Source organism: Perognathus longimembris, chromosome 15 (assembly GCF_023159225.1).
Source record: "Perognathus longimembris pacificus isolate PPM17 chromosome 15, ASM2315922v1, whole genome shotgun sequence".
Classification (NCBI taxonomy): Eukaryota; Metazoa; Chordata; class Mammalia; order Rodentia; family Heteromyidae; genus Perognathus; species Perognathus longimembris.
The window spans coordinates 59703253-59729841 of NC_063175.1; the positions used below are offsets into that span (position 1 = coordinate 59703253).

Sequence of the window (26589 nt, forward strand, 5' to 3'; positions counted from 1 at the left end):
CATTCTTGTTAGAAAAACTAGAAGTGCTAAATTGATAATTTAAAAAAACCATACACAGGGGGCTGGGGATATGGCCTAGTGGCAAGAGTGCTTGCCTCAAATACAAGAACCCTGGGTTCGATTCCCCAGCACCACATATGCAGAAAATGGCCAGAAGTGGCGCTGTGGCTCAAGTGGCAGAGTGCTAGCCTTGAGCAAAAAGAAGCCAGGGACAGTGCTCAGGCCCTAAGTCCAAGGCCCAGGACTGGCAAAAAAAAAACAACAACAAAAAAAAAACACTCAAAAAAACACCAAAAAAAACAAACAAAAACCATACACAGCTGGGCGTTGTTGGCTCATGCCTGTAATCCTAAGTACTCAGGAAGCTGAGATCTGAGGATCACAGTTCAAAGCCAGCCCTGCCAGAAAGTCCATGAGACTCTTATCTCCAATTATCCACCAGAAAACCAGAAATGGCACTGTGGCTCAAGTGGTAGAGGGCTATCCTTGAGCTGAAGAGTTCAGGGACAGTGCCCAGGCCCAGAGTTCAAACCCCATGACCAAAACCAAAACAAAACCCCCACACAGTCCTTGTCCTCATAGGTCAGTTTGTGAGCATTTTGGTGCATCCCTCCTGACAAACTAGTCATTTCTAAAGAGAAACCAGGCAGTGTCCTCTTCCCTCCACATTCTTGCCTCCAAAAAACAACTCTTTTGGACATTTACCCTGTCCATAAAAATCTCTTTAACTGATAACAAGAAGGGTCAGAAGGGCATCCATATGGGATCAGTAGGCCATGAAGTTTCCAGGAAGCCTGCTAGCTGCTTCATTGGTAAACCACTTTTGCTCCATGTATAAATTTTTGAAGTAAAGCTCACCATTTTAGCCACCTTTAAAGTATACAATTCAGTGGTGTTAGTAGGCGGCTGAACCAACCACAAAACCCACAGGAACCCTAACCTTCCAGAGCCCCTCTCCCTGCCCCTGCCAGCTTCTCATTGCCTTCCATGGATTTGCTACTGTGGATGCTTCAAGTAGAATCCAGTAACTTGTGGCCTTCCATGTCTAACTTCTTTGGGCCATGCAGGTTCCAAAGCTTTACAGGTTCATGTGTGTTCTATAAGTACCTTATTTCCTTCTATGGCTGAACACTCTTACCTTATACAGATTTTGGTACATTCATTTACATTTGTATATTCATTCACCCACTGATTCACATTTGGTTGTTTCTGCTTGCCTAGTGAGACGAATGCTGCTGTAAACCTGTACAGGTTGCATGGCCACTGGAAGCTACCTTTCTGTTTGTGTGCATGGTGCTGGGGATAGAGCCCAGGGTCTCACACATGCTAAGAATGTGCTCTACTACTGAGGTGCTCCCCCAGCCCCAGTTTCACATTTTAAGGAACTGCCAGACTGTTTTCCACAGCCACTGTGACATTTTATATTGCACTAGTGGTCTATGAGGCTCCAATTGCTTCTCCAACACTTTTTTCCTCCACATTCTTGACAATACTACTTTTTCTCTCTTTGATTAAAGTCTTCCTACTAGGTGTGAAGTGGTTCTTTATGTTTCCCTCATGGCCAGTTATATTGAGCATCTGTATTGTGCTTATTGGCCATTTCTATATCTTTAGATAAATGTCTTCAGATTCTTTGCCCAGTTTCCACTGGATTTTTGTGTGTGTTTTTAATCACTGACATGAGTATTCTTTATATATCCTTTATTTAATTTATAAATAATTTCTATTCTGTGGATGCTTTTACATTTTGTCAGGATGTCCTTTAACACACAGGAGTTTCAAATTTTGATAAAGTACACCTTTGTCTTGTTTATTTTGTTTATTTGTTGTTTGTGCACCTGGTGTTATATTTAAAAATTCAATGCTTAATTGAAACTCAAGTCTCTATACATTTCTAAGTAGCAAACACAAATAACTGTTGCCTTGGAGAAGTGGTCCCACCCTGAGTATTAGGTAGTAATAGAAGTTATCTGGACCCAGCATCATACAGAAAGGAACAGAGCAATTTAAGAGATTAAAGCACCATCATATTCAAACACCAGTGCTCACAACTTCACACTCAGGAAGAATGAGTGATATACAAGAGGAATCCTATTGCTGTGGGCAGCTGGAAAAGTCTCTCAGACAGGAGAAAAGATACAGCATTATTTGGTGGGTGCAGGTTGTGACTGGTACCGAACCAATCAGCTAGTAGAAGGCCATAGCCATGGGTAAAGGCAGTACCACAGGAACCCCCCACCCTGTTTGCATAAGGGGGAGGAAGGCAGAAATAGATGGCTGATTTTGTTGTTATTGAAGTTCTTCAAACAATTGCTCTTCCCTGAAAGTTTGTAAGTAAAACAAAACAAAAAAACACTGACAACAGGGGCTGGGGATATGGCCTAGTGGCAAGAGTGCTTGCCTTGTATACATGAGGCCCTGGGTTCGATTCCCCAGCACCACATATACAGAAAATGGCCAGAAGTGGCGCTGTGGCTCAAGTGGCAGAGTGCTAGCCTTGAGCAAGAAGAAGCCAGGGACAGTGCTCAGGCCCTGAGTCCAAGGCCCAGGACTGGCAAAAACAAAACAAAACAAAACAAAAAAACACTGACAACACTTTCTCTACCGAAAGTAAACCATACCCAGGCCACTGTACGTAGAAGCCACTGTGCTATCAGGACTGAAGTTCTCCAAGGAGATAAAACTCCCAGGTCATATGCAAGCAGGAACCCACCTGGCTTGGCACAGAAGTCCAAAGGCACTGTGTACTGAGCAGAGCCCCATCAATCTTGGGGAGCTGGTTGCCATTTCAGAGCCCACCTACAACATCTATAACTCATAGTCACACCCACCTATAGGGCATCTGTCTTTGTCTAGGTGCCCTTATCTCTTGTGCTTTGGCAAGTTTACAGCCAATGTCCTTGCAGGAGTCCCCAGAGGCCCTGTGAGAGCTGATTATCCATTTCCTCCTTAGTCCTCATACCTCTTGAGGTCAACACCTTCTTTTTTGGTCAGTCCTGTGGCTTGAACTCAGGGCCTAGGTACTGTCCCTGAGCTTGTTTTGCTCAAGGCTAGCATACTACCACTTGAGCCAGTGTGCCACTTCCAGCCTTTTTTGTTTGTTTGGTGTTGAAGAATCCAACACAGGGCTTCATGCATGCTAGGCAAGCAATCTACCACTAAGCCACATTTCCAGCCCAGCACCTTTCTTTTACAGGAGGGAAGCTGCAAGATGATGGAAGAACCCAGGGCCTCTGACTCTTGCACAGGGTGATACAAAACAGAAATCAGATTGGGTTAAATAAACAAAACACAAAAACCTCACTCTTTCCTGATAGTCCAGTACATAACTGGAACACATTACACCATAAGATAACAGTCCAGAAACCATTTTGTTTCTCACAACACTCACCCCCACAAAAACCCTCTCACTAATGGACGGTCAGTCCCAAGGGTGACACCAGGGCTCTGCTTTGCAAACTTGTTGCCTTTTGGCCAAGCTCCTCCAGGGCCTATGTGTCTGCAGCTGTACCACATGACCTGTGAACTGTGTCCACAGTCACTGCTGCAAAGGAGTCACCCCTGCCCAATGCTTGGCTGCTCTTCCCCAGTGCCTGCTTCTTCTGCCTTGCAGTAGGGTTCAAGGGTACCCACACCATTCCTCTCAAGAAAGGAAGAAGCCCTTAGTCTTCTGTAATACTGGGAGTTCTCAGAAGGACACAGGAGGTGTGAATCTGAAGAGTCTGGGGATGCTGCTGCTACTGTGCCCTGAAGCACATGGGAAGACATGCACAGACATCCAGCCTGATCTTCTGGCTGTCTGTGGATGCACTTCGTAAGACACATGTAGCCCCTGGCCTACCTAGCAATGGCTTTGATAGAGCTGTCATGTACACAGGACTGTCTGGATAGTACCTCCTGGAAAATGAAGATGCCCTCTTAGTATAGCACTTAAAGACCAAAGAGCATTGCACCTGCAACACACAGCAGAAGAGTCAGCAGAGGTGGCTTGGAGAGACAGTTGCTAGAGCCACTGAGAGGCAGGTACTAGATGGACAGGAACTTAAGACAGGGAAGAAAGCAGTTTGGGGGAAGCCAGGGTTTCCTTGAATGTCCAACTCTTTTACCTGCCAACTCCAAATCAGCCCTCAGAGCTCAGGCCACTGAACTTCTTTCTAGGAGGGAGGAGCAGGAGGCAGAAGAGCTGCTTAGGCACCCAGTGAAGCCCATGCCAAAGGGACTATGGGGGGCAAGGGGGAGAACAAATCACAGAAGGGACCTGTCAGGGTCCATGGTGGAGGACAAGTCACAGAAGGGACCTGTCAGGGTCCATGGGGGAGGACAAGTCACAGAAGGGACCTGTCAGGGCCCACGGGGGAGGACAAGTCACAGAAGGGACAGGCCAGGGTCCATGGGGGAGGACAAGTCACAGACGACAATTTCTTCTGTGAAATATTCTTATGGAAGCCACAGAGAAAGTTGAAGCTGATCATGATGCACCAATGGGAATCTGCTGATCTGTCTAGGAAAAGCCAGAGGTTGGCACAGTGTCACAGTTCTGTCCAGATGGCCTTGTCCACAGCACCCTTTAAAGAAAGGGCCTGAGGTGGCTGTGTTCAAACGTGTGTGTGTGTGTGTGTGTGTGTGTGTGTGTGTGTACACGCACAGCACCCTTTAAAGAAAGGGCCTGAGGTGGCTGTGGTCAAACTTGTGTGTGTGTGTGTGTGTGTGTGTGTGTGTGTGTGTGTGTACAGCCATGTGCATGCACATGTATTAACTAGAGCAGAATCTCTTCAGTTGGTAAATCTCAGGAGCTGATGTCACCAAATGAGCCTCAATGCTCAGCAAGGCCAGGCAGGCAGAAGTGAGATCACTATGTGCCCAAAGGCAGTGACATGCTCTCCTGCCCACATGTATTCCCTTGCCAGGTGTTCTCTACCTTCAGAGGCCAGTGCCCCAAAACCAATGCAGAGGAGCTGAAAGAGTCCCCATGACATACCGCTGGCCCTCCCTACATCCCACAGACTGAGACTTCCCAGTCTCTGGGCCCTTTGAGACTAGCTAGCCATTCTCTAGATCTGCAGGCAAGCATGCCTGTCAAGGTTTTCTGGGTGTTTGTATCCTCAGGAGACAGAAGAGCACAGTGACAAATGTCAATTCTTTGGGTTATGGGTGGCTTGACACTGTCACCAGAGTATTCAGTGAGACATCTGCTAAAGAACAGTAAGGCTGATTATCAGAGCAAATGGATTGGCTATGGCAAGATGATCTTTAGGTTGTTTATCTTTTGACTGGGAATGCAGTAGTCCACAAACCAATCATTGGAGGCTCAGGAAGGCTAGGATGGGACATGCCTGCCTCAGAGCCACCTACAGGCATGGTACCTGGCAACAAGGAGCGGCTGCCTGTCTGGGTTGCTGGCTATGAGCCACTCCTGAGTGCTGAAAGAGGAGCCCGTGCCAAGCTAAGACTCCTGTGTAGTTCAGCAGAGCAGCCTGGGCTTCAGTGTGACAGTTGTGGGCAGGCAGGGACCTGCAGCCAGGGCCACCAGTCCTCCATTCTTCCCTCGCCTTTAGATGTCTCGGAGGACAAACTGAGGGTGGCAGGTCACTAAGATCTTAGAAACACACTAAAAATGTAGGTTCCCACTGGTGCAAAGATGAACACATCTACTTATCTCTACTTATTAACAGCCAAGGTAGTGTTTTTTTGATAAAAATGTTTTGAAAATATGAAACTGTACAACAGCTTTTACAAAGGAAACAGGTATTAATCCAACTCCTTTTCAATTACATGGAGGTAAATGAAACCTGAACACAAGAGCAGCCTATAATCTGAGTCTGTGCTTCATCTCAGTTCTTACATATGGCACATTCATAGGGCTAATTAGTTTGGATTCTTCCTTTCTTGTCACTCTTGAGGCTTGAACTTGGGGCCTGGGCACTGTACCTGAGCTCTTTTGCTCAAGGCTAGCACTCTACTACTTTGAGCCACAGATCCACTTATTTCCCACTGTGTATTTATATCATATTTTCTTTATTCATTGATAGGTTGTTGGGCACCAAGACAGGTTCCATAACTTTACTTTTAGCAATAGTGCTGGGATAAACATGGATGTGTAGTTAACTCTCTTGTCTGTTTTACTGTAACAGTTTTAAATCTTACACTAAGATCTTAGATTCATGTTTTAAAATTGATTTTTGTGCAGGATGAGAGACAAGGGTCTAGTTTGAATTTTCTACAGGAAGATAATCAGTTTTCCAGCATCATTTGTAGAAGAGGCTGTCTTTTCTTCAATATATTTTGGGCTGCTTATTCAAAAAGATAGCTATGGCTATGTGGGTTTATTTCTGGTCTTCCATTTTGCTTCACTGATCTTCATATCTGATTTTGTGTGCCAGTTTCATGCTGTTTTTGTTATTATAGCTCTGTAGTGTACAATGAAATCCAGTACTAGGTCTTGCACTCAGAGCCTGGGCATTGTCCCTTGGCTTTTTCACTGAAAGCTAGCGCTCTACCACTTGAGTCACAGTTCTGCTTCCAACTTTTTGGTTGTTAATGGGAGTTAAGAGTTAAGAGTCTCACGGAGGTCTGGGAATGTGGCCTGGGAATGCTTGCCTCCTAAACATGAAGCCCTGGGTTTGATTCCTCAGCACCATATATATTGAAAAAGCCAGAGGTGGGGCTGTGGCTCAAGGGGTAGAATGCTAGCCTTGAGCAAAAAGAAGCCAGGGACAGTAAGTGCTCAGGCCCTGACTTCAAGCCCCAGGACTGGCAAAAATAATAAATAAAATTAAAAACAACAAAAGTCTCATGGATTTTACTGCCCAGAATATGCTTTGAGTTTGATCCTCAGATCTCAGTCTTCTGAAGTTAGGAACAGAGGAGTCACTAGCATGTGATGCTGATTTTTCTTAGTCTTCATTTTTTAACTGTATTGGTTTTTTTTTTTTCTTTTCTTTTTTGGTACTAGGGATTGAACCCAGGACGTTGCACTTGCTAGGCAAGTGCTTTACCACTGAGCTACATCCCAGCCCTTAGTCTTCTGGATTCTGGGCCCTCAGTTTCAACTGTCAGCAAGCACAAACAGGGATGCAGTTCCCATGGACAGGTCCTAGTGCTTCAGGACTGGCCTGACAATTCACCTCCTTGCAGGGTAGGAGGAGTTATCAAATATCATATGATTCAAAGGAGCCCTCTGACTTACACAGGCAGCTAGGAGCAAGCCCTAGAGGCAGAATACTAAGCCGGCCACAAGCCTGGAGCTTTGTTTCCCAAGCCTCAGGCAAGGGAGGGACAACAGAGGGGCCATTATAGCTGCTGGAATAGCTGCTAGAGCCTCCATCACTATTCTGCTCCCCACACTTTAATTTCTCTGTGGGACCAGATCAGACATCCCCTCTCTTCAAACATTCCTTCGGGTCACACTCTCTGTGGCAGGGTATAATAGACTCCATGAGCTGTGAGCATTCCTTGCTTGCAGCCCCATAGTGTCTCAAACAATAGGCCTCAACATGGTACATTGTTATCACCCTCTAAGATACCAGACTCCTACACCAGTAGTCTTGATATCAACAAATCCTTGCACTGGGTTTAAGACTTGCTGGAGAAATGGGTTTATCTTACAACCAGGACAGCTTACTTCATGTTGGCATCTTCAGCTTCTCCTCTTCCCTTCCCCTTCAAAGCCAGGGACAGGCGTAGAACCATGTGTTTTCTGTTGGTTGTCTCATTTCTTAGTGCTTTCCTGACATCCTGCTGCCTCTTTCATGATTCTCAATGCTCTCTTCCTTCTTTTGGTCTTCTCAATCAGTCAAAATGGTGGATGCTGGGCTGGGGATATGGCCTAGTGGCAAGAGAGCTTGCCTCATATACACGAGGCCCTGGGTTCGATTCCCCAGCACCACATATACAGAAAACGGCCAGAAGTGGCGCTGTGGCTCAAGGGGCACAGAGTGCTAGCCTTGAGCAAAAAGAAGCCAGGGACAGTGCTCAGGCCCTGAGTCCAAGGCCCAGGACTGGCAAAAAAAAAAAAAAAATGGTGGATGCTTCCATCCACTAAGGACTTTTCTTTTTCCTGGACTCAGAACTAAAGATCGCCAGTGCTAGAAGTTCTGAGGCTGAGATACTTCCTCATGTCATCTCTCTTTTTTCCCTGGTGTCAAAAGTGCCTTATTAGTTCCCTTACTCTTTGATACATTCAGAAGTCATTCCAAAGCTTTTGCTGTCCCTGGAAACACAAACCAGGGAGGGCATGTGGAACAAGTGAGAATCTGTTCCCTGCAGCCAGTAGCAGTTCCTGGTACATGAAAAAGGGAAGCTGTGGTAGTGAAAGATGACAACTTCTACATGAGACTCTGGCTAGTGTACCTCTAACAGAGCAGTGCCGTTGATCAGGCCCAGTGCTCTGAGCATGTAGGTGAACACTTGGCTACTAGAAGTCTACCAATTCATGTCCTACTATATCCTTCAGAGAAAATGCCCTGCTCCGATTTTTTTTTTCCAGAGCAAGACTGCTGTTTCCCTTCCTCTCACCCTTGAATTTTTCCCATGTAGGAGAAAGAAAGGAAAACATTTCCCCTAATTCCCATAGAGATATAGTATAGTAGTGAGTAGGGCTTTGATTGTGTGAACTCTTGGCCTAGCTGAGCAGAGCAGGTGATAAGTTGTAGGAAACTCAGGAATGAATGTACTTTCTGTTGCACACCTAGTAGGAGATGGATCTCCCATCCTCCTGAACACAGAGCAGCTTCAGGTATGAATAGGAGATACAAGGAAATTACACCCTGGCCAGAATATGGCTCTGGACACCACCTTGCCCCAACCAGTAGACTTCTTGACCCTCCCAGGCTGGAGGGTAGAAGACCACTCAGGGCTGTCCGTGTGTTGTCCCCACCCTAGAGCTGGCTCTGCAACCCAGCTCTGAATTTGCCTGTATTTACAAGACATTGCAGTGGTTACCAGAGAGTACAACTGTAATTGAAACAACCAAAAATAACTGTTGGCAGAAAAGCCCATATTTAGGGCAGACCTCCTCCAGCAACTCTCAGTGCTTTTCAAACCACTGGTTCAACTGTTGTCATTGTCCTTCTTTCAAAGGAGACTGGAGAAGCTCTACAAAGGGCTACAGAATGCTATTGAGGTCCTCATGGTATAGGCTGTGGGGCCCTCAGCTAGAGGGACAGCTCTCCAGATGATATGTCAAGAAAAAATTACAGCAAGCTCTTCTCTATAGGAGATGCTGGTGGAATGTTTGTGTTCTTCAGAAGGCCAGTAGGAAATAGCAATGGACAAGTACATCTATTTTCCTCCAAGCCTGCAACAGAACCATTAACTTCAGTGCCCTTTACTTATATTACCAATGCCACACCACAAACCCATGGGGCATGCAAATCATCCCTAACCTCATGGCCTTTAGTAAGAATTTCCCTCTGGCTCACAGATTCTCTAGAAAGATACCTTCGAGTGCATTCCCCTATAGTCTCCTCTGCCCTGTCCGGGGCTTTTCCCTCATCTCCCATCAGACTAGACCTTACTAGGAGGAAGCAGGCAAGGCAGAACTGCTGGGATAAAGGCTCTGAAATACTGTTGACATAGCATTTTACTTGTATTGAGATATCACATAGTACATGATTTATCTACAATAAAGTTCACTTGTTCGAAGCATAGAATTCAGTCAGTGGGGGGCTGGGGATATGGCCTAGTGGCAAGAGTGCTTGCTTTGTATACATGAAGCCCTAGGTTCAATTCCTCAGCAGCACATATACAGAAAAGGCCAGAAGTGTTGCTGTGGCCCAAGTTGGCAGAGTGCTAGCTTTGAGCAAAAAGAAGCCAGGGACAGTGCTCAGGCCCTGCGTTCCAGCCCCAGGACTGGCAAAAAAAAAAAAAAAAAAAAAAAGAATTCAGCCAGTGGTTATCTGCACATCCAGAATTGTGCAGCCGCCAGTCTAATTTCAGAATGTTTTCATCACTCCCACAAAGAAACCCCAAACCCATGAATATTACTCTCCATCTTTAAGCTCACCACTCCAGGCTGGAACTTTCTCTGGTTTATGAATCATTCCAGAGTCTATTTACACAATTAGGAGCCAATGTGGATGTAGATCTGTGTACTATTCTTTTGTAATAAGGGCAGTGCACTCGATGTTTCTCATTCAGTAATGTGAAGATGCTAGATTTTAAAGAACCTAACAAGTTACCTTCCTCTGTTTCAAAGCAGCCTTCCCATGCACCATGGTAATCTAGACCCACGAGCAAAGGAGGGCCCTGAGTGGCAGGCTGTAAAGATGGGCCATCTTTGGCGGGTTGGGCACGACTACAATTTCATTATCAAGGGACATTATGCAGACTAGGACACTTGGGACAGTGAAACTCTAGCCTGTAGGCCTGATTTGCACACACCTAGATCCTCCCACCAAGTATCCAGACAGACATGACAAATGCATTTATAACTCCAGTCTGGAGAGGGACATGGAGGACACAGGGCTTTCGAAGCAGATCTGGCTGTGGTCCTGACCTATCATCACCTGATTCCAAGTGGCTCTGGGAAGTCACACAGCTTCTCTGGAACTCAGCTTTGTTTCTGCAAAGGGAGTACTAACTCCTTCACCGAGTAGCTCTAAATGGGGAGACCATGGACTCAAGGAGGGGACAGGGTGTAAACAAGAGGGTTGGATTATATGAACTGCAACCCTGTAGCACTTGCATAGTCCTATGATTCTGACTAGCGGGAGACTGGATATTTATTAACTGAATGTTCTTAGGCATGGATGCTTGATGATCTAAGGTAGGGTTCATTTCCCAGACATACCAAGGCAAAAAGTTGTTGACAACCCTCAACACACAGTCATCTTCATAGTGACTTCAATGTGAAAGGCAAGTAAAACCGTAAAAATTGTTTTCATTCAGATTTAAATGAATCATTAAAAATCTTGGGCTGGGGGGCTGGGAATATAGCCTAGTGGCAAGAGTGCTTGCCTCACATACATGAAGCCCTGGGTCCAATTCCCCGGCACCACATATATAGAAAATGGCCAGAAGTGGCGCTGTGGCTCAAGTGGCAGAGTGCTAGCCTTGAGCAAAAAGAATCCAGGGACAGTGCTCAGGCCCTGAGTCCAAGGCCCAGGACTGGCAAAAAAAAAAAAAAAAAAAAAAAAAATCGTGGGCTGGGAATATGGCCAAGAGTATGGCCTTGTATACATTATGAAGCCCTGGTTTGATTCCCCAGCACCACATATATAGAAAAAGCCAGAAGTGGCACTGTGGCTCAAGTAAAGTAGCAGAGTGCTAGCCTTGAGCAAAAAGCCAGGGACAGCGCTCAGGCCCTGAGTTCAAGCCCCAGGACTGTCAAAAAAAAAAAAATCTTGGAAGGTGTTGAGTGACAAGGCTGATTTTGTGCGTCCCTGTAGAGGAGGCTCACCATCTGAAGGGTTCCCCAAAGTAAGCAATCAATAATCCTTGGCTGCCGCATCCTGCATGCCTCCTGGAAGGGAGGCTTCTTCTATCTTGTAGGTTAGGCTCTCCCTTTAACTATCTGGGAGTAGAGGGAAATTGTTTAGAGAGAAAGCTCTACAGCTCTCTGGAATAAGAAGGACCAGCACTGTCAGTTCTGGGCCCTGCTTCCAACAAATTCAGCACATAGCACTGGCATCTTGAGAACTCTCTTCCCAGCCAGGATTTTTCCCTGGTTCAATAGGCCACAGTGGCTGGCGCTGACAAGAGCTAGGAAGTGTCCTCCTAGCACTGTCAGCCTTAGTCCAATCATAGGAGGTCCTTGTTCCCCACATCCCATGCCTTCCTCATCCTGTCCCCCAAGGTCTTGTCTGTCTGTGCAGAGGAGTCAGAGGTGAGTAATCACGGTCAGACACCAGTGGGAAAGGGCCTAGAGTCTTATGGGATCACGATGATTCTTCAGCAAGGGACAATTATTTCTCCAATGGCCCACTCTTGTCATATTTGGAAATATTCAAGACCAAGACTCTAGATATATCAGTGAAATATCCACGGGCTATTTTATAGTACTTTTACCTGGAGGTACTAAAGACTGAAAGTTTTGGAGGAAGGGGGTGGCGGCTGGACAACAATATGCTTAATGCCACTGAAATGTGTACCTGAAAATGACATGGGTGGTAAATTTTACGCTATGTATACTTTACCATTATAAAAAAAAAAACAAATCTCTATTGTTAGCTAACAAGGATATGTTCATTTTTACCATTTGATAAAGTTGCCCCTCCTAACTTCCACCCAAGCAGAACCCATGTGGGAATGCTGGAGTGCACAGGCAGGGCCAGGATACCACACCCAGTAAGAGGGCTTCACAAAAACAGGAGCAAATAGCTCCATGGGAGTTCTCATCTCTAATCTGCATGTTTGTTGAGTGCAGTAGAATGGCTGGAGGGGATGAGCAGGGCACAGGTGGTGACCCCATGGCCCTGTGCTGAGCCTCCCACCAGGGAGGTGGACAGTATGGCAATGGGGCAAACAGGAAAAGAAACTGCCGTGAGAGAGGAAATCTAAGTCTCATGTTTCTGGAAAAGAAGAGTTCACTGTGGAAATTTTTTTATCTCTGGCCACCAAACTTGTATAGTTTTATCATTTCTGCAAATTTCTTTACCCTCACACACTAAAACAAGGGTTCTCTGATGTGCTCTTCATGAGGTGCGAGGGGCTTGAGGCCCCCTTCAGCTCCTAGGCAATCTGCTTGTTTCCAACTCAGAAGATAGGGCTGTCCTGGAGAGCAAAGCTTGGGACACGGCCCTCTCTGTGGTGGAGCAGCAGCAGGTCACCATGCACAATCCAAGCAACACTAGATGAATATGTTTACAGTTGGCCTTCTTGTGCCAAAGGAGAAGCATGCAACTCGGGTAGTTTTGAACATCGCATAATTTAAAAAATCCTTGGTCAGCAGTAAGCTGACCAAGTAAAGTAAGTAAGTAAGTAATCTTGCTATGTACTTTCAGAGCCACAACAAGCTGAGCCATAATGAAGCTGGGCTACAGCCCTTATCCAGGGATCTTGGTCCCCAGGGCTGAGGTGAGCCCAGACTGTACAGTTTACAATCCTTGGGGGTTGGAAATACCCAACCAATGCACAGGAAATGTTGTCTAAGGGATCTGGAAGTCAGAATGGTTACAGAGAATTCTGGGAGCTGATGACTGATGCAGAGACAGGTTGGGAGTGGCACTGATGGAATGGAGAAATGGAGGCAAGGTGTTCTGTGGGTCATGTGGCCAGCCTTCACCTAGATGGAGATGTGATCTGAGGACTCCCCCTGAGCGGAATGCTGGATTGCAACATCCCTATCAAGTTTGAAGTTGGTAGCAGGAGGAAGAAGAGGGCCGGGCAGGAGACCAGACAAGCTCAGTCTAGCTGTGGGTTCCTGGCTGGCCTCTGGCAAACAGGGCTGGACATGCTTCACACTGTCCATCCCTACAGAATGCTGTCTGTAGGGCCAGCATTTTTCCAGCTCTCTCCTAGCACAGTCATGGTGCCCATTAGAATGGCCAGCAACTCAGAACGTAATGGCTCTCGAGTTTGTTAGTATGATAATCACATTCAGGTACAGAGGAAAAGGAAGCCTCTAGGCTGTGCTTTTGTGAGTTATCTGGCATGTGGTTCTGTCAACAATGGCTCAAAGGTGAAATGCTTAATGGAAGAAAGAACAAGACCAAAGCCTAACAACAACCTCTCACTTTTCACAAATGACGCTTCAGCCATGCTTCATGATATGCCACAATTGCTTCTACTCAAGGCAATTCAGATTTCCCTGTGTCTGGTAGCTTTCTTTGGTTGCCTCCTATCTGCCCTCTTCTCTGCAGCTGCCTGTGGGGATGATCTTTCCACTGAGGAGCTCCCTAACTTCTTCACCAGCTCCCAGAATTCTCCGTAACCACCCTAAGTTCTAGCTCCTTGGAGAGCATCTACTATTGCAGGCTCTTAGGCATTTGCTGGCTCCACTACCACCTTTGCCTACTGTACCGTAAGTCTAGGGTGGGTGGCATACACAGCTTTAGAACCACACCTCTTTGGTAGCCCATCTCATATTGTTTCCTTTCTGCTACCATTCCTATGGCATACCCTATTTCACAGCACCCGCCACAGGGAGGGACAATGGATACTTTCAGAATACAGAACCTTGGTATTCTAGATCTCAGTGTCCCAAGGATACAGCAGGCGTCTACTAAGTGAAGGCAGCCTTGTAACTAGTTGACCAACCTGAAGGCTTCTTAGAAATCTAGTTGTCAACAGGTGCATCACAATCCCATCAGACTGCTGGCAGGGTAAACACACCAGTAAGAAGTGGCAGCTTGTAATGGTGACAATGACAGCCTACAGGCTGTATGTTTTGTGGAAATCTCTAACAGTAGTATAAAGTACAGGTTGCCTGACGTTGGACACTCCAGAGAAAGGAGGACAATGATCCTAGTCAATATCCATAGCTGCTCATCCAGCAAGGGCTTGAAAAGCTAAGAATCACCCTAGCTAAGCAAAGGTCCAAGGGGCTGCATATCTCATTCTGCCAACTTCTGGCAATATTTAATATGATATAATGTGGAGTTTTCCCTTCATCCATACCAGCGTAAGAAGTCTCTCCCAAACCTCACTGATGTCAGCTTACCCATGGGCCTTCCAGAGGTGAAGGAGCCAGGTCCTGCTTCCTAGAGTGGGATGCACAATGGGGAACCTTTGCAGCACAAAGTCTGGTAGTCAGGCTCAGAGCCTTGCTTGACACCTTCAGGAAGCATAGCCCCATTGGACTATCCCACAGCATTGGACCCATTTTTGGATTAAGAACCCATCCTGGAAGTGGACCTCTGACACTAGGCTTGATTTTTCTCAATAGTGTTCACTTTTCATTTACTTAGTGGTCAGTTCCTGTCAGTAGAGACCTAACCTGTAGGAAAGATTAAAAAGCATTTGAGGTATCAGAAATGAACATCCAGTTCACATGTCTGAAATATTTCATCAATGGATGGGCTTCCAGTGTAGTCAAATGGCCCAGAGCTGCCTGTGCCATGAATGGTGTTACTGCTAGGTGCTGTGGGTATAGGTACCCAGAAGCCATTCTAGGTGGCCAAAGAATCCCTTCCTTCTAAAAACAGCCAGTAACATACATGACTCTAACCCACTCCAGAAACAGAAACACAGTCTAGATGCATTATCTGAGGAGCATGCTGCTTTTCTTTTCTTTTTCTTTCCTTCCTTCCTTCCTTCCTTCCTTCCTTCCTTCCTTCCTTCCTTCCTTCCTTTTAAAAGATTTGTTTCGGGCTGGGGATATAGCCTAGTGGCAAGAGTGCCTTCCTCGTATACACGAGGCCCTAGGTTCGATTCCCCAGCACCACATATACAGAAAACGGCCAGAAGCTGCGCTGTGGCTCAAGTGGCAGAGTGCTAGCCTTGAGCGGGAAGAAGCCAGGGACAGTGCTCAGGCCCTGAGTCCAAGGCCCAGGACTGGCCAAAAAAAAAAAAAAAAAAGATTTGTTTCAGGGCTGGGGATATGGCCTAGTGGCAACAGTGCTTGCCTCGTATACATGAGGCCCTGGGTTCGATTCCCCAGCACCACATATACAGAAAATGGCCAGAAGTGGCGCTGTGGCTCAAGTGGCAGAGTGCTAGCCTTGAGCAAGAAGAAGCCACGGACAGTGCTCAGGCCCTGAGTCCAAGCCCCAGGACTGGCCAAAAAAAAAAAAAGATTTGTTTCAAAGATAAATCTTGCAAACACAAACAGGCTAAAATTGACTTCAGATCATCACTGGCTTAAGCATGAAAAGAAATCCCTAAGCTGGGGAATTTGTAGATGTGTTCATCACCACACAGTGAGCTACTAACAATGTCACAGAAAAATAACTGATGACAATGTCTAATTAAGATGATTATAAATTATACCAGCAAGCACAACCTTCTCACATGTTGATTATCCATCTTGCCAAGAAGCTATGTAACAGGAAGCCAGACATGAACTATAGTATAGCACCTGGGAAAAGGAGGAGTCCCAGAGCTCCCAGGGCTGTGGGGAGCCCACCATTCAGCTCTGCCAGCTCTATCTGCTGGCAGAGGTCTTGTTTTCATAATTATATCCAAGAGGCAAATTCAAAGACCATGAGTTGATATGTCATACAATGGCTGTCTTCAAAGACACATGTTATTTCACATGAAAAAGAAGCAATCTCTGAATGATACCCTAAGGCTCTGTTGAGAGGAACACTGGAAGTACACCTGCACTCAAATATAAAACCTAACCTGGCAAGAGCAGTTCACCCTACAGTTTACTAATGTAGCCTACAGACAACCTGATAACTATGTAAACATGTTCAACATGGCTTCTAGTGATGAAAAACTGGTAAATTTAAACTTTCATCAATAAGGGATGGTGATATTCTGCTGGATTCACACAACTGACATGTCCACCATGAAAGAGGGATGCTTATCTAAGCAGATCTACAGAAAGACACACAAAAATATAAAACCAAGTCAAAGCCCTCTGCATAGCATGGATACAACAACCATCTGCTTATGTGACACTCCATCCAACTGCATGCACTGCCAAACTATGTCACCTCAGGGTAAGGGAATATTTCCTCTTTGACTGAATTTCCTTTCACAAACACACTAATAGCAGAAAAAGCTTTCAAAACAAAGTAGTTTTACAAAGTGTTTAATGATAGGAAATGTTTATACCATGTTAGGTTTAGAAAGCAGGATTACAAGTTATAAACATATGATGCGTTGAACATGTGAGAGTAAATGACTTGGGAAAACACACTGTTTGGTGAGTATGAACACTCACCATTTCCAAACTGGCTCCCTGCTGGGACTGCTGGAGAACGTAGCAGCTCCAAGTGTTTCCCCCATGAATGCTACTGGAAGAGAATTGTCAGCAGCCAGGCAGTCGCCTGAAGAATGGCCCAAGTGGGCACCCCAGAGCGGCTGCATTCCTCTGAGTGGTGGGTGCCTCGGGCTGTGTGGCGTCTCAGAGCCGCATCAGCACATTCTCCCCTCGCCCACTCCAGGACAGCCCTGCAGGCATCTGGTTTTCTCCATGTTCCCACGCTGGGGCAGCAGGAAGCTTTTTGCCTTTCTTTTCTTAATTAAAAAAATAGAAAATAGAAAGCTTCTAAACATAAAAGCTTCCAGCAATCAAACTCAGTACAGAATCTCACATGTTTTGTGAGGTGCCCCTGCATCAGACTGGTGAGAGCCCGATCTCACCTGTCTCCATAGGTACAGACACTAACAAGGCCAGTTCACCAAATGTTCCCTGAAACAACACCTCTGAGGAAAGAGTAACGTGTGGGTGCTGACAGCTTGAGAAATCCCTGCTAAGGAGTAAGCCCCCAACTTAAAACCAATTATATAAGACTCCAAGAAAAACACAATGAGCAGGTTTCATAGCCTGACACTTTGAAATCTGCCAATGCCCGTGACCAGTGTTAATACTCCTATACATTTTACTTTGAAGAACATCACTTTTTTCATAGCAATCTACTTAAGTGAAATCACAAATACAACTTCACACAGCTTCTGATAAATCTTAGCATCTACAAATGTTGGTCTCCTTATTCTAGAAAATCAAGAGTCCAGAATGTCCAGAACAACAGTCACATGCATGGGTACAACATCATGTTTACTTCAAGAGTCTTTCCCAGGTTCCATCATCCTGTATGAGGCCTGGAGACAGACAAGACCTGCTTCTACTTGTGTGTGAAGGGATTTTATTTGATGCAATTGATGTTAGTGCTTTCATTTCCTGTTTATTCTGCTAAAATTAGAAAGATACACTCTAAATATTCTTTTCTGGTTTTGGTCTTGTGTTCTCTAGCTAGGGCCAACTTCCCAAATGTTCTTGAACCTTTGGGACATTGGAGGAAAGGTAAAGACATGAAACACATGGAATTGCAAAGGAAACAAATTATTTTAGAGATAATTATCAGAGAATTGGTCCCTAACACTCTCCAGTCCTGCAACCCAGACATGAGAACACCAGTCTAGACTCCTCCATCATGACCACTTTATCCTAGGGCTACTGCTCTTCTTTTCAACACAGATATTGCATTAACATGAAAGACAGAGTGGTCGCTGCTATCTACCAGAGGGAAAGGCCCAGAGATTCTAACAATCGCCCTGGAAAAATGACAGAAGAAGCCCGTGAATACAGAGGAAAGAAGCCCACGGGACTGGAGCCAAAGGCCTGGTCTCTTGGTTCCACCCGCTCTTCCAGTGGACAGAAAGGTCACATAGTCCTTAAAGAACCGTCTCTTGACTAGGCGAGGTCATTTTTGTCCCAGGAGGAGGAAAGCCAGATCACTCCTAGTCTGCTGTCTGGGCCCCAAATGCTGTCTCTTTTTGCCCTGTAGTAATGGAATTTTGGAACATCTTCTCAAATTCTGCTTCAAAACACAATAAAATATAGGGCATTGCATTTGGACTAAATTATGTTTACCATAACTACCAGAGTGCTAAGGTGTGATACAACTGTACAGGTGCTTTTTTTTCTTATTAAGCATTATATAATGTGTCATTGTTTAAAAATATTATTTCATATGGGATAATTCACATAAGACATCTGCATATAAGTCTCACATGATAGAAAAATGTCTGTGCTTTCTACTCGTGATAAAGTACAAGGTACAGAAAAATCCTGTTTAGTTCTGCTAGCTTCATTTCTGTTGAGGATGAAAGAGACCATGTACCCCCACTTGGGCACAGCACACATCCAGAACACCACTCATATCTAGCTATGGCTCACACCTGGATATGGCTCACACCCGCACAAAGCTTGCACCTGGGCACAACTCATAGGGTCACATCTCATACCTGGGGCCTAGCAGAGGATACAGGACATTCTTTACTACCAGGGGAGGAGATTATTTTTTTAAGAAAACATTTTAAAATCAAGGTATTCACACATGTTAAGTATGGCCAAATTCTGGAAATAAAAGCTGAAGACAGGCTTAGAACCCTCTCTAAGGCCTGTGGCTTTAGACTAGGAAAGTGCTCTGAGCCTGCTGTCAACAGCCAGCCCTAGTACCTTTCTCTTCTCTTTAACAACTTTACTGAGATATAGTTTAAGTTTTTCCATTAAGTACACAAGTTCATACTTACAAAGATCTCTGGTTCTAGAACATTTCTATCACTCCTCAAAGAAATTCCAAACTTCTAGTTCTCCCTTTTCTCATGGTAGCAGCTGTAAATTAACTTTTTGTCCTTAAGATGTGCTTATTCTACCTTTCACATACAGCTGATTGTGCTCTGCAACATCAATGCAAACGATGAACTAATAAATATGGAGTCATGATTCCTGGGGAAAGACAGGGTCAGGTGATTACAAGATTCTGGTCGTAACATTTTCAACAACCAGTTGATATGTCATCCTGTTTTCCATGTGTCTTGTTTAAAGACACCTTAGTTACTAAGCACTGTTGAGTCAAAAGTGTTGAACTCAAGGCCAGCGTTTCTTAACTAAGCTTCTCTAGCACCCACATCTACAAGAGGCATATCACAGACTCCGATGCTGAGGACACTAGACAACACTTCATCCTTATGCTTGGGGCAACTTGAAACAGCAAAATCATCAACCAGACACACAAAAAAGACTTGGGCAAACAGTGACATTGAATAGACTGTAACAATGATGTTGGCTTATCATAGGAGCTAAGATAGAAAACAGAGCCTCATTGTATTCCATCTCGGCTGAGAAGGTGCATATCTGGTGACTCCAATTTTCTACTTCTTGGCGCATATCCTCAAATGACCACAAAACCACGGTGAGTACTGATTTGAAGTTAGAAATAAAATTCAGTAAGTAGACGAATTTGCAAATACAGAACCTCTGAATAATGAGGTTCACAAAAAGTAGCCTTGGGTGCCTAGCAGTATTTCTGAGCTCAGCTTCACACTGAGGCATATGTCAGTACTTCATTCCTTATGGCTTCTTCTTTTTATGGCCAGGAAACTTCTATGAATATATGTGTTCTGTTATCCACTCATCAGCTAGTGGACATTTAGGGTTGTGTTAGTGAACAGTGCTGCTGTGCACACTCACGTCCAGTCTTTACATGGGCACACTTTATCCACACACTATGGGTTCTGTTGTTGATTTTATAACTACCCTTGCAAAGGACACTGCCCTGTCATTTTACTGTTGTGCTCTTATGAGGTTTGGGAGAAAAGATTATTGTGAGTGGCGGATTAAATTTTCTAAATGTAGTTTGGACTTATTTCAGAATATATAAAGAATGCTGACTTTTTCATGTGTTACAGTTACACAGTTTTTATTTGAAATCAATGTCAGTATGGACAGCTAACTAGGGACACAGTGAGTAAAGCTGTAGTGGCAACATGAGGGTAGCATAGTGGCTACATGTCTCGCTGTCAACACTAGTTAAGGTGGAAATGTAGTTTAACTAATTTTGAGCATTTAAAAGAAAGTAATGGGCGTGTGGTCCCATCTCCCAAGTCTGGGCTGCGGCCCTGGCCAGCCAGTCTGCTTTTTACGGTTGCAGTCCCAGCTCCCAAGTCTGGGCCATGACCCTGGCCGGTCAGTATACTTTTTACTTCCCCAATAAATCCATCTTTTTACTTAAGACTGTCTCTGAGTGGTGGGCTCTTGGAGGGATGGGAGATCCCCCGCCCTGGGACCCCATTACATTTGTGGTCCCCTCCCTTGGAAGGACCCTATTACATTTGGTGCATTGGTCAGAAAGAGTCCTTAACCACCTTTTTTGGGGAAGATGGAAGATGCCTGGGTGAAGAAAAGAAACTTCCAGAGGTGTAGAGACTTGTGAAAGTGAATGGCATTGCTGTGTCCACATAACTTTTGTGTCCACATCACTTTTTACTCCAACATCAGGCTACAATTAATAAACACATTTCCTTAAATATGATGACAGTGATGTCTAAGCTCCAAGCTTTTATCTTGTGTGCAGTTTTCTTTGCCAGCAAGTCTGTCATAAGATATGATTTCTCTCCGGAAAGAAAGGATTTTAGGAGCCAACTGACAGAAGGCCAGAGCCCTAAGGCCATCAACTAATATCCATCCGTATACCCATATTTATATACTATATGCTTTCATTAAGAGGAGTGTTTCAGGCACAGCCCAAGTATCATTTTTTGCACTTATCTCATTCACATGGGGAAAATACATGACTGCAAAAATTTGACCTAGTGGAAAGGTCTCCACCTCACTGGACAGTCTACACCACATCCTATGTGTGAAACAGATGTCAGGAACATGCCTCTCCAGCCAACACTGGGACCGAAGCAGAGTTGGAGCATTCTCATTGTGGAAGGACTGCTCTTCATAAGCCATTGTTAAATGCACCCTGTTGAATGTGTTTTTGGGATTTTCCCCTTCAAATATGCTGAGATATTGGGGACTGGGAAGACTCAACTCTTTCATTGACAGCTGCTGTCTACTTTTTGGGGTCCCTTGGAGGCCAAATGCAAGTTGGACATGGCAAATTCTACAAAAGATGCTAAAAGCCCTGAAAATAAGCAAACTTCCCTGGACAGAATTTCTCTCACAGAGTGCAGTGCATAGTCAAATAGTTGAAAAAACAACAAGAACAACCATATTTTATGAACTTCCTATGAACAAACTATATAAAAAAATAAATGAGATTCCTTATGTAATCCATACATATTCTAATACACACACACACACACACACACACACACACACACACACACACACACACACGGAGATGGCCCAATGCCACCACAGGTTTACTGGGGCAAAGCCTGCAGAGGGGAGTCTACAGCAAAGAGCTAGAATCCCACATTCACTTACAGGCTGAAGAGTTATACAGCAGGCAAGCAGGTCGTGAAAGAGGAAGGGGCTATCTGCTAATGGATTCTGTGCAGTAAGAAGAAATGAGTTTCAAGGTAGCTATATGGATAACTAAAGGTATAGTCTGAGGTCCCTTGGTGCACAGGGTGGCTCCTGTGGTTGTCTGGGCTTCAGGGTGCTAAGCTGACTAAGTAACTCCTGGGAAAGTGAGAGGAGAAGGGGAAATTTTCAGCTTTTAAGGAAAACTCCTGGGTAGAGGCCTCAAGAGGAGGTATCTTGGCTAAACAGACCTAATAAAGAGCATTACACTACACTTGACTAAGCAGACAGAAAAATAAAATAGTCTTGGCATCAAGAGTGAGTTCTACTTAAGGAAATTTATATGGCTTGATCACATCTGGTGGTGTACTACTTGGGTCATATATATACATAGCAACTTGGAGTTGCTTAAATTTCATTTACTTCCCGCTGCCCCAACTATTTCTTAGCATCTCTCCTAATACCGAAGAATATTGGCTTTCAAAGTGGCATCATTTGAGTGTCGCTTCCACCCAGGGCCACTTGCCTTCCTCTCACCAGCTCTGAGCCTGTGCGGCTGTGCATCCCTCCCACCATCTGTCATGTACAGCTCTCCTTGGCTGCTGGACCCTGGGAGCCATCTTGCCTGAGCAGTGGGACCTATTCTTTTACTTGAACTATTTTGCTCTTTACTCTTAGGTTTCAAGAGTTATTTTTTGAATTTTTATTTTTTATTGCTATTATAAGTGTGACATATAGGGGGTAATGGTTTCATAAATCACAGGTCATTGAGTACATTTCTTTCTGGACAATGTTACCCCTTCCTTTGGTCTCTCCCAGTTTTTCCCTCTTGATGCCAACCACAAGTTGTGCAGCTCATTTTCAACATAGTGTTGAGTACTGTTGCTACATTTGTTCAAAAGTGCCTAATGTATTGTAGGTACAAGCTTTTGGTTAGGTATATGTATTGTGAATGTATTCTTGCTTAGGATGTGGCCATATCATTTTTTAATACTGTTTATTAAGTATTCATTTGAATGAAATTCAGTTTATCAAACTTTGCTCTAAGAATTTATATATATTAAAAATAAATACATTTATATTAAGAATAAATATATTTACATTAAAAAATAAAGTAATGTTCATCAAAATATTTTTAAAAATCTAGCTAGGCTGGGTTCTAGAGGCTTATGCCTGTAATCCTAGCTATTTAGCTGGCTGAGACTTGAGGAGAGTGGTTCAAAGACAGAAAAGCAGAAAAGCCCATGAAACTCTTTTTTTTTTTTTTTTTTTGGCCAGTCCTGGGCCTTGGACTCAGGGCCTGAGCACTGTCCCTGGCTTCTTCCCGCTCAAAGCTAGCACTCTGCCACTTGAGCCACAGCGCCGCTTCTGGCCGTTTTCTGTATATGTGGTGCTGGGGAATCGAACCCAGGGCCTCGTGTATCCGAGGCAGGCACTCTTGCCACTAGGCTATATCCCCAGCCCCCATGAAACTCTTATCTCCAATTAACCAGCCAAAAAAGCCGAGTGGAGCCATGGCTCAAGTGGTAGAGTGCCAGCCTTGAGAAAAACAACAACAACAACAACAACAACAACAACAACAAAACCCACAAGGATAGTGCCCAGGCCCTGAGTTTAAGCCCAAGGACTAGCACAAAAAAAAATCTGATCAGGCTCTGGTGGCCTATGCCTACGATTCTAGCTAACTCAGGAAACTGAGATCTAAGGATCCTAGTTTGAAGCCAGCCTGCGCAGAAAAGTCCGTGAAACTCTTAGCTCCAATTAATCATAAAAAAAAAAAGCTGGAAGTAGAGGTATGGCTCAGGTGGTAGAACACCAGCCTTAAGATAGAAATCTAAGGGATAGTGTTTAAACACCAGCATACATGCACGTATGTGTACACACACAATCTACTACTATAGGACAGAAGTCAAAATCTTGTCCCATTATGCCATACAAAATTAGAAACTGCATTTTTTTTTCTTAAATGACTGTTAAACATGCAAGGCAGCTCAGCTTCCTTGTACCTCGTTTCTGGATGAAGACTCTGAGCAGAGGATTTGCACTCGAGACTGCTTTGCAGAAATTGTCATCGTTGTTGATAGGTAGCAGATCACCGTGCACATCTGCATAGCCAATGGTCACCTCAGTGTTGGAGATGTGATGGGTATGCACAACCAGCTGGTAGAAATCTTCAAACTTCCCAGGCTTATGACGGTTCAAGGAGAACCTCCGGAATTCAGCCCCAAACTACAAAGCAAGACACAGGGACAGGTATAAAAAGAGTCAGCCAGGTGAAAGTATAGTTTGTTCACAGAATAAGTAAATAGTTACAAGTCTCCATGAGTCCCTGAAACAGAGTAGCCAATATGTTGTGCTCTTATAACTGATATGGAACAAACTAGAAATTATTAGGCAGGAAAAAGGACATCAAAGAAATGGAAAGGCCCTGATCAAGGAGCAGATGCCTTGGCTCCATTGACCCAGGGATGGCTCTTTGTTCACATGGGCAAGATCCTAAGTACAGGATTGGACAGCCTTTTGGGCTCAGCTTGTTGGAAAAGCAGTGCCATGGTCTATTATAAATCCAGATGTGCTCCAGGCACCAACGGGTCATACCTGTAAAACTAGAGGAAGCTGAGATCTCAGGATCCTTGTTTGAAGCCAGCCCAGGCAGGCAAGTCTATGAGACTGTTATTTATTTATTTATTTTTTTGCCAGTCCTGGGGCTTGGACTCAGGGCCTGAGCACTGTCCCTGGCTTCTTTTTGCTCAAGGCTAGCACTCTGCCACTTGAGCCACAGCGCCACTTCTGGCCGTTTTCTGTATATGTGGTACTGGGGAATTGAACCCAGGGCCTCATGTATAGGAGGCAAGCACTCTTGCCACTAGGCCATATCCCCAGCCCTGAGACTGTTATTTCTAATTAACCAAAAAGATGGAAGTAGAACTGTGGCTCAAGAGGTAGTGTGCAACCCTTGACTGAAAACGCTAAGGGACAGTGACCAAGCTCTTAGTTCAAGCCCCAGAACCACTACACACAAACACACACACATATACAAAATTCAGATGTGGAAGACATGGAGTCTATGCTGATGACAGGAATCTTCAAGCTACTGAGGAAGGTACAAATAGCACTGCAGCAGGGCTCAGAAAACTCAAGCAGGGGGCTGGGGATATAGCCTAGTGGCAAGAGTGCCTGCCTCGGATACACGAGGCCCTAGGTTCGATTCCCCAGCACCACATACACAGAAAACGGCCAGAAGCGGCGCTGTGGCTCAAGTGGTGGAGTGCTAGCCTTGAGCGGGAAGAAGCCAGGGACAGTGCTCAGGCCCTGGGTCCAAGGCCCAGGACTGGCCAAAAAAAAAAAAAAAAAGAAAAGAAAACTCAAGCAGGACAGCAAGTACCCTTCTGTACTTTTTAATAAGGCAAAGGGATGCCCTGACAGATATTTTAAGAAACACCCTGAATTGCCTTTTTTTTTTTTTTTTTGTCAGTCTTGGGCTTGAAATCAGGACCTGGGTGCTGTCCTTGAGTTCTTTTGCGCAAGGATTTGAGCCATAGCACTACTTCCTGATTTGTTTTTAATAAGATCAGATGGTCTTACTTAAAAAGGATCAAAGTGGAAGGAAATCTGGAAATATGGATGACCAAGATGTAAGGCCTGCTCCCCAAGTCAAAGGAGAAAGAGTGGTGGGCTTTGATTGGTGAAAAGAGCCAGTCTCTCTTCAAAAGACATATTAGACTCCCTCTTTTAGACTGTAACTCAATGGCCGCAACTGAGAAATACCCAGGCACTAATCTCTTTTCCTGCATACCCTGATTCCAACTCAACTTTCCAGAGAGCTTAACAGCCACCTGAGAGGAACTCAGAACAGTGCCTGTGACTAACCTCTTGAGATATACAAGACCTGAAAGTCTTGGTTCAGGACAATCTTTAGTATAACTGAAAACTAATTAAATGGGGTCCAAACATACAAGAATTAAATGTCTAATATTACATAAAACTATTCATTATATAATCTGGACACACCAATCTAGATATATAACCATCTCAAACTATTGGGAGTTACATCAGATAACCTGAGGGCTCTAAGAGTTTGGAGTGTGGTCCCAGACTTTATGTTTCCAGTAAGTTCCCCGGATAAGCTGATGTCAGTGGTCAAAGACCACACAGAGAGCCACTGGGTAAAGGGATAGGCCACCAGCTGCCAAGGATAATGTGTGAAGACTGGAGTACCTAAGTGCAGCTCCTGTCACTGCTTCCTTAGGCTACCTCTTGTCCATCTGTACTAGCCCAGGCACTCAACAATGGGACAATTCAAAATTCTAGTTTGAGAAAAACTACCTTCAACAGCAGGGTCAAAGGGAGAGGGGTAGACAAATGAAGATTAAAAAGAGAGTAAAGAATGCAGTCAATAATTCAATATGGGGGCTAGGAATATGGCCTAGTGGCAAGAGTGCTTGCCTCCATCACATGAAGCTCTCGGTTTGATTCCCCAGCATCACATATATGGAAAACGGCCAGCAGGGGCGCTGTGGCTCAGGTGGCAGAGTGCTAGCCTTGAGCAAAAGGAAGCCAGGGACAGTGCTCAGGCCCTGAGTCCAAGGCCCAGGACTGGCCAAAAAAAAAGAATTCAATATGGGGGCTGGGGATATGGCCTAGTGGCAAGAGTGCTTGACTCCTATACATGAGGCCCTGGGTTCGATTCCCAAGCACCACATATGTAGAAAATGGCCAGAAGTAGCACTGTGGTTCAAGTGGCAGAGTGCTAGCCTTGAGCAAAAAGAAGCCAGGGACAG

General features: G+C 44.8%; 1 protein-coding gene across 2 annotated transcripts in view; it reads right to left on the reverse strand.

Moving 5' to 3' along the window:
• The window catches only part of Pard6g (par-6 family cell polarity regulator gamma), a 69641-nt gene that overhangs the window by 13909 nt on the left and 29143 nt on the right, over positions 1–26589 (reverse strand). For both annotated transcript variants that reach the window (XM_048363226.1, XM_048363225.1), the window contains one exon: positions 23815–24037. In XM_048363226.1, the coding sequence (XP_048219183.1) occupies positions 23815–24037 (223 nt within the window). The remainder of the gene's footprint in view (positions 1–23814; positions 24038–26589) is intronic.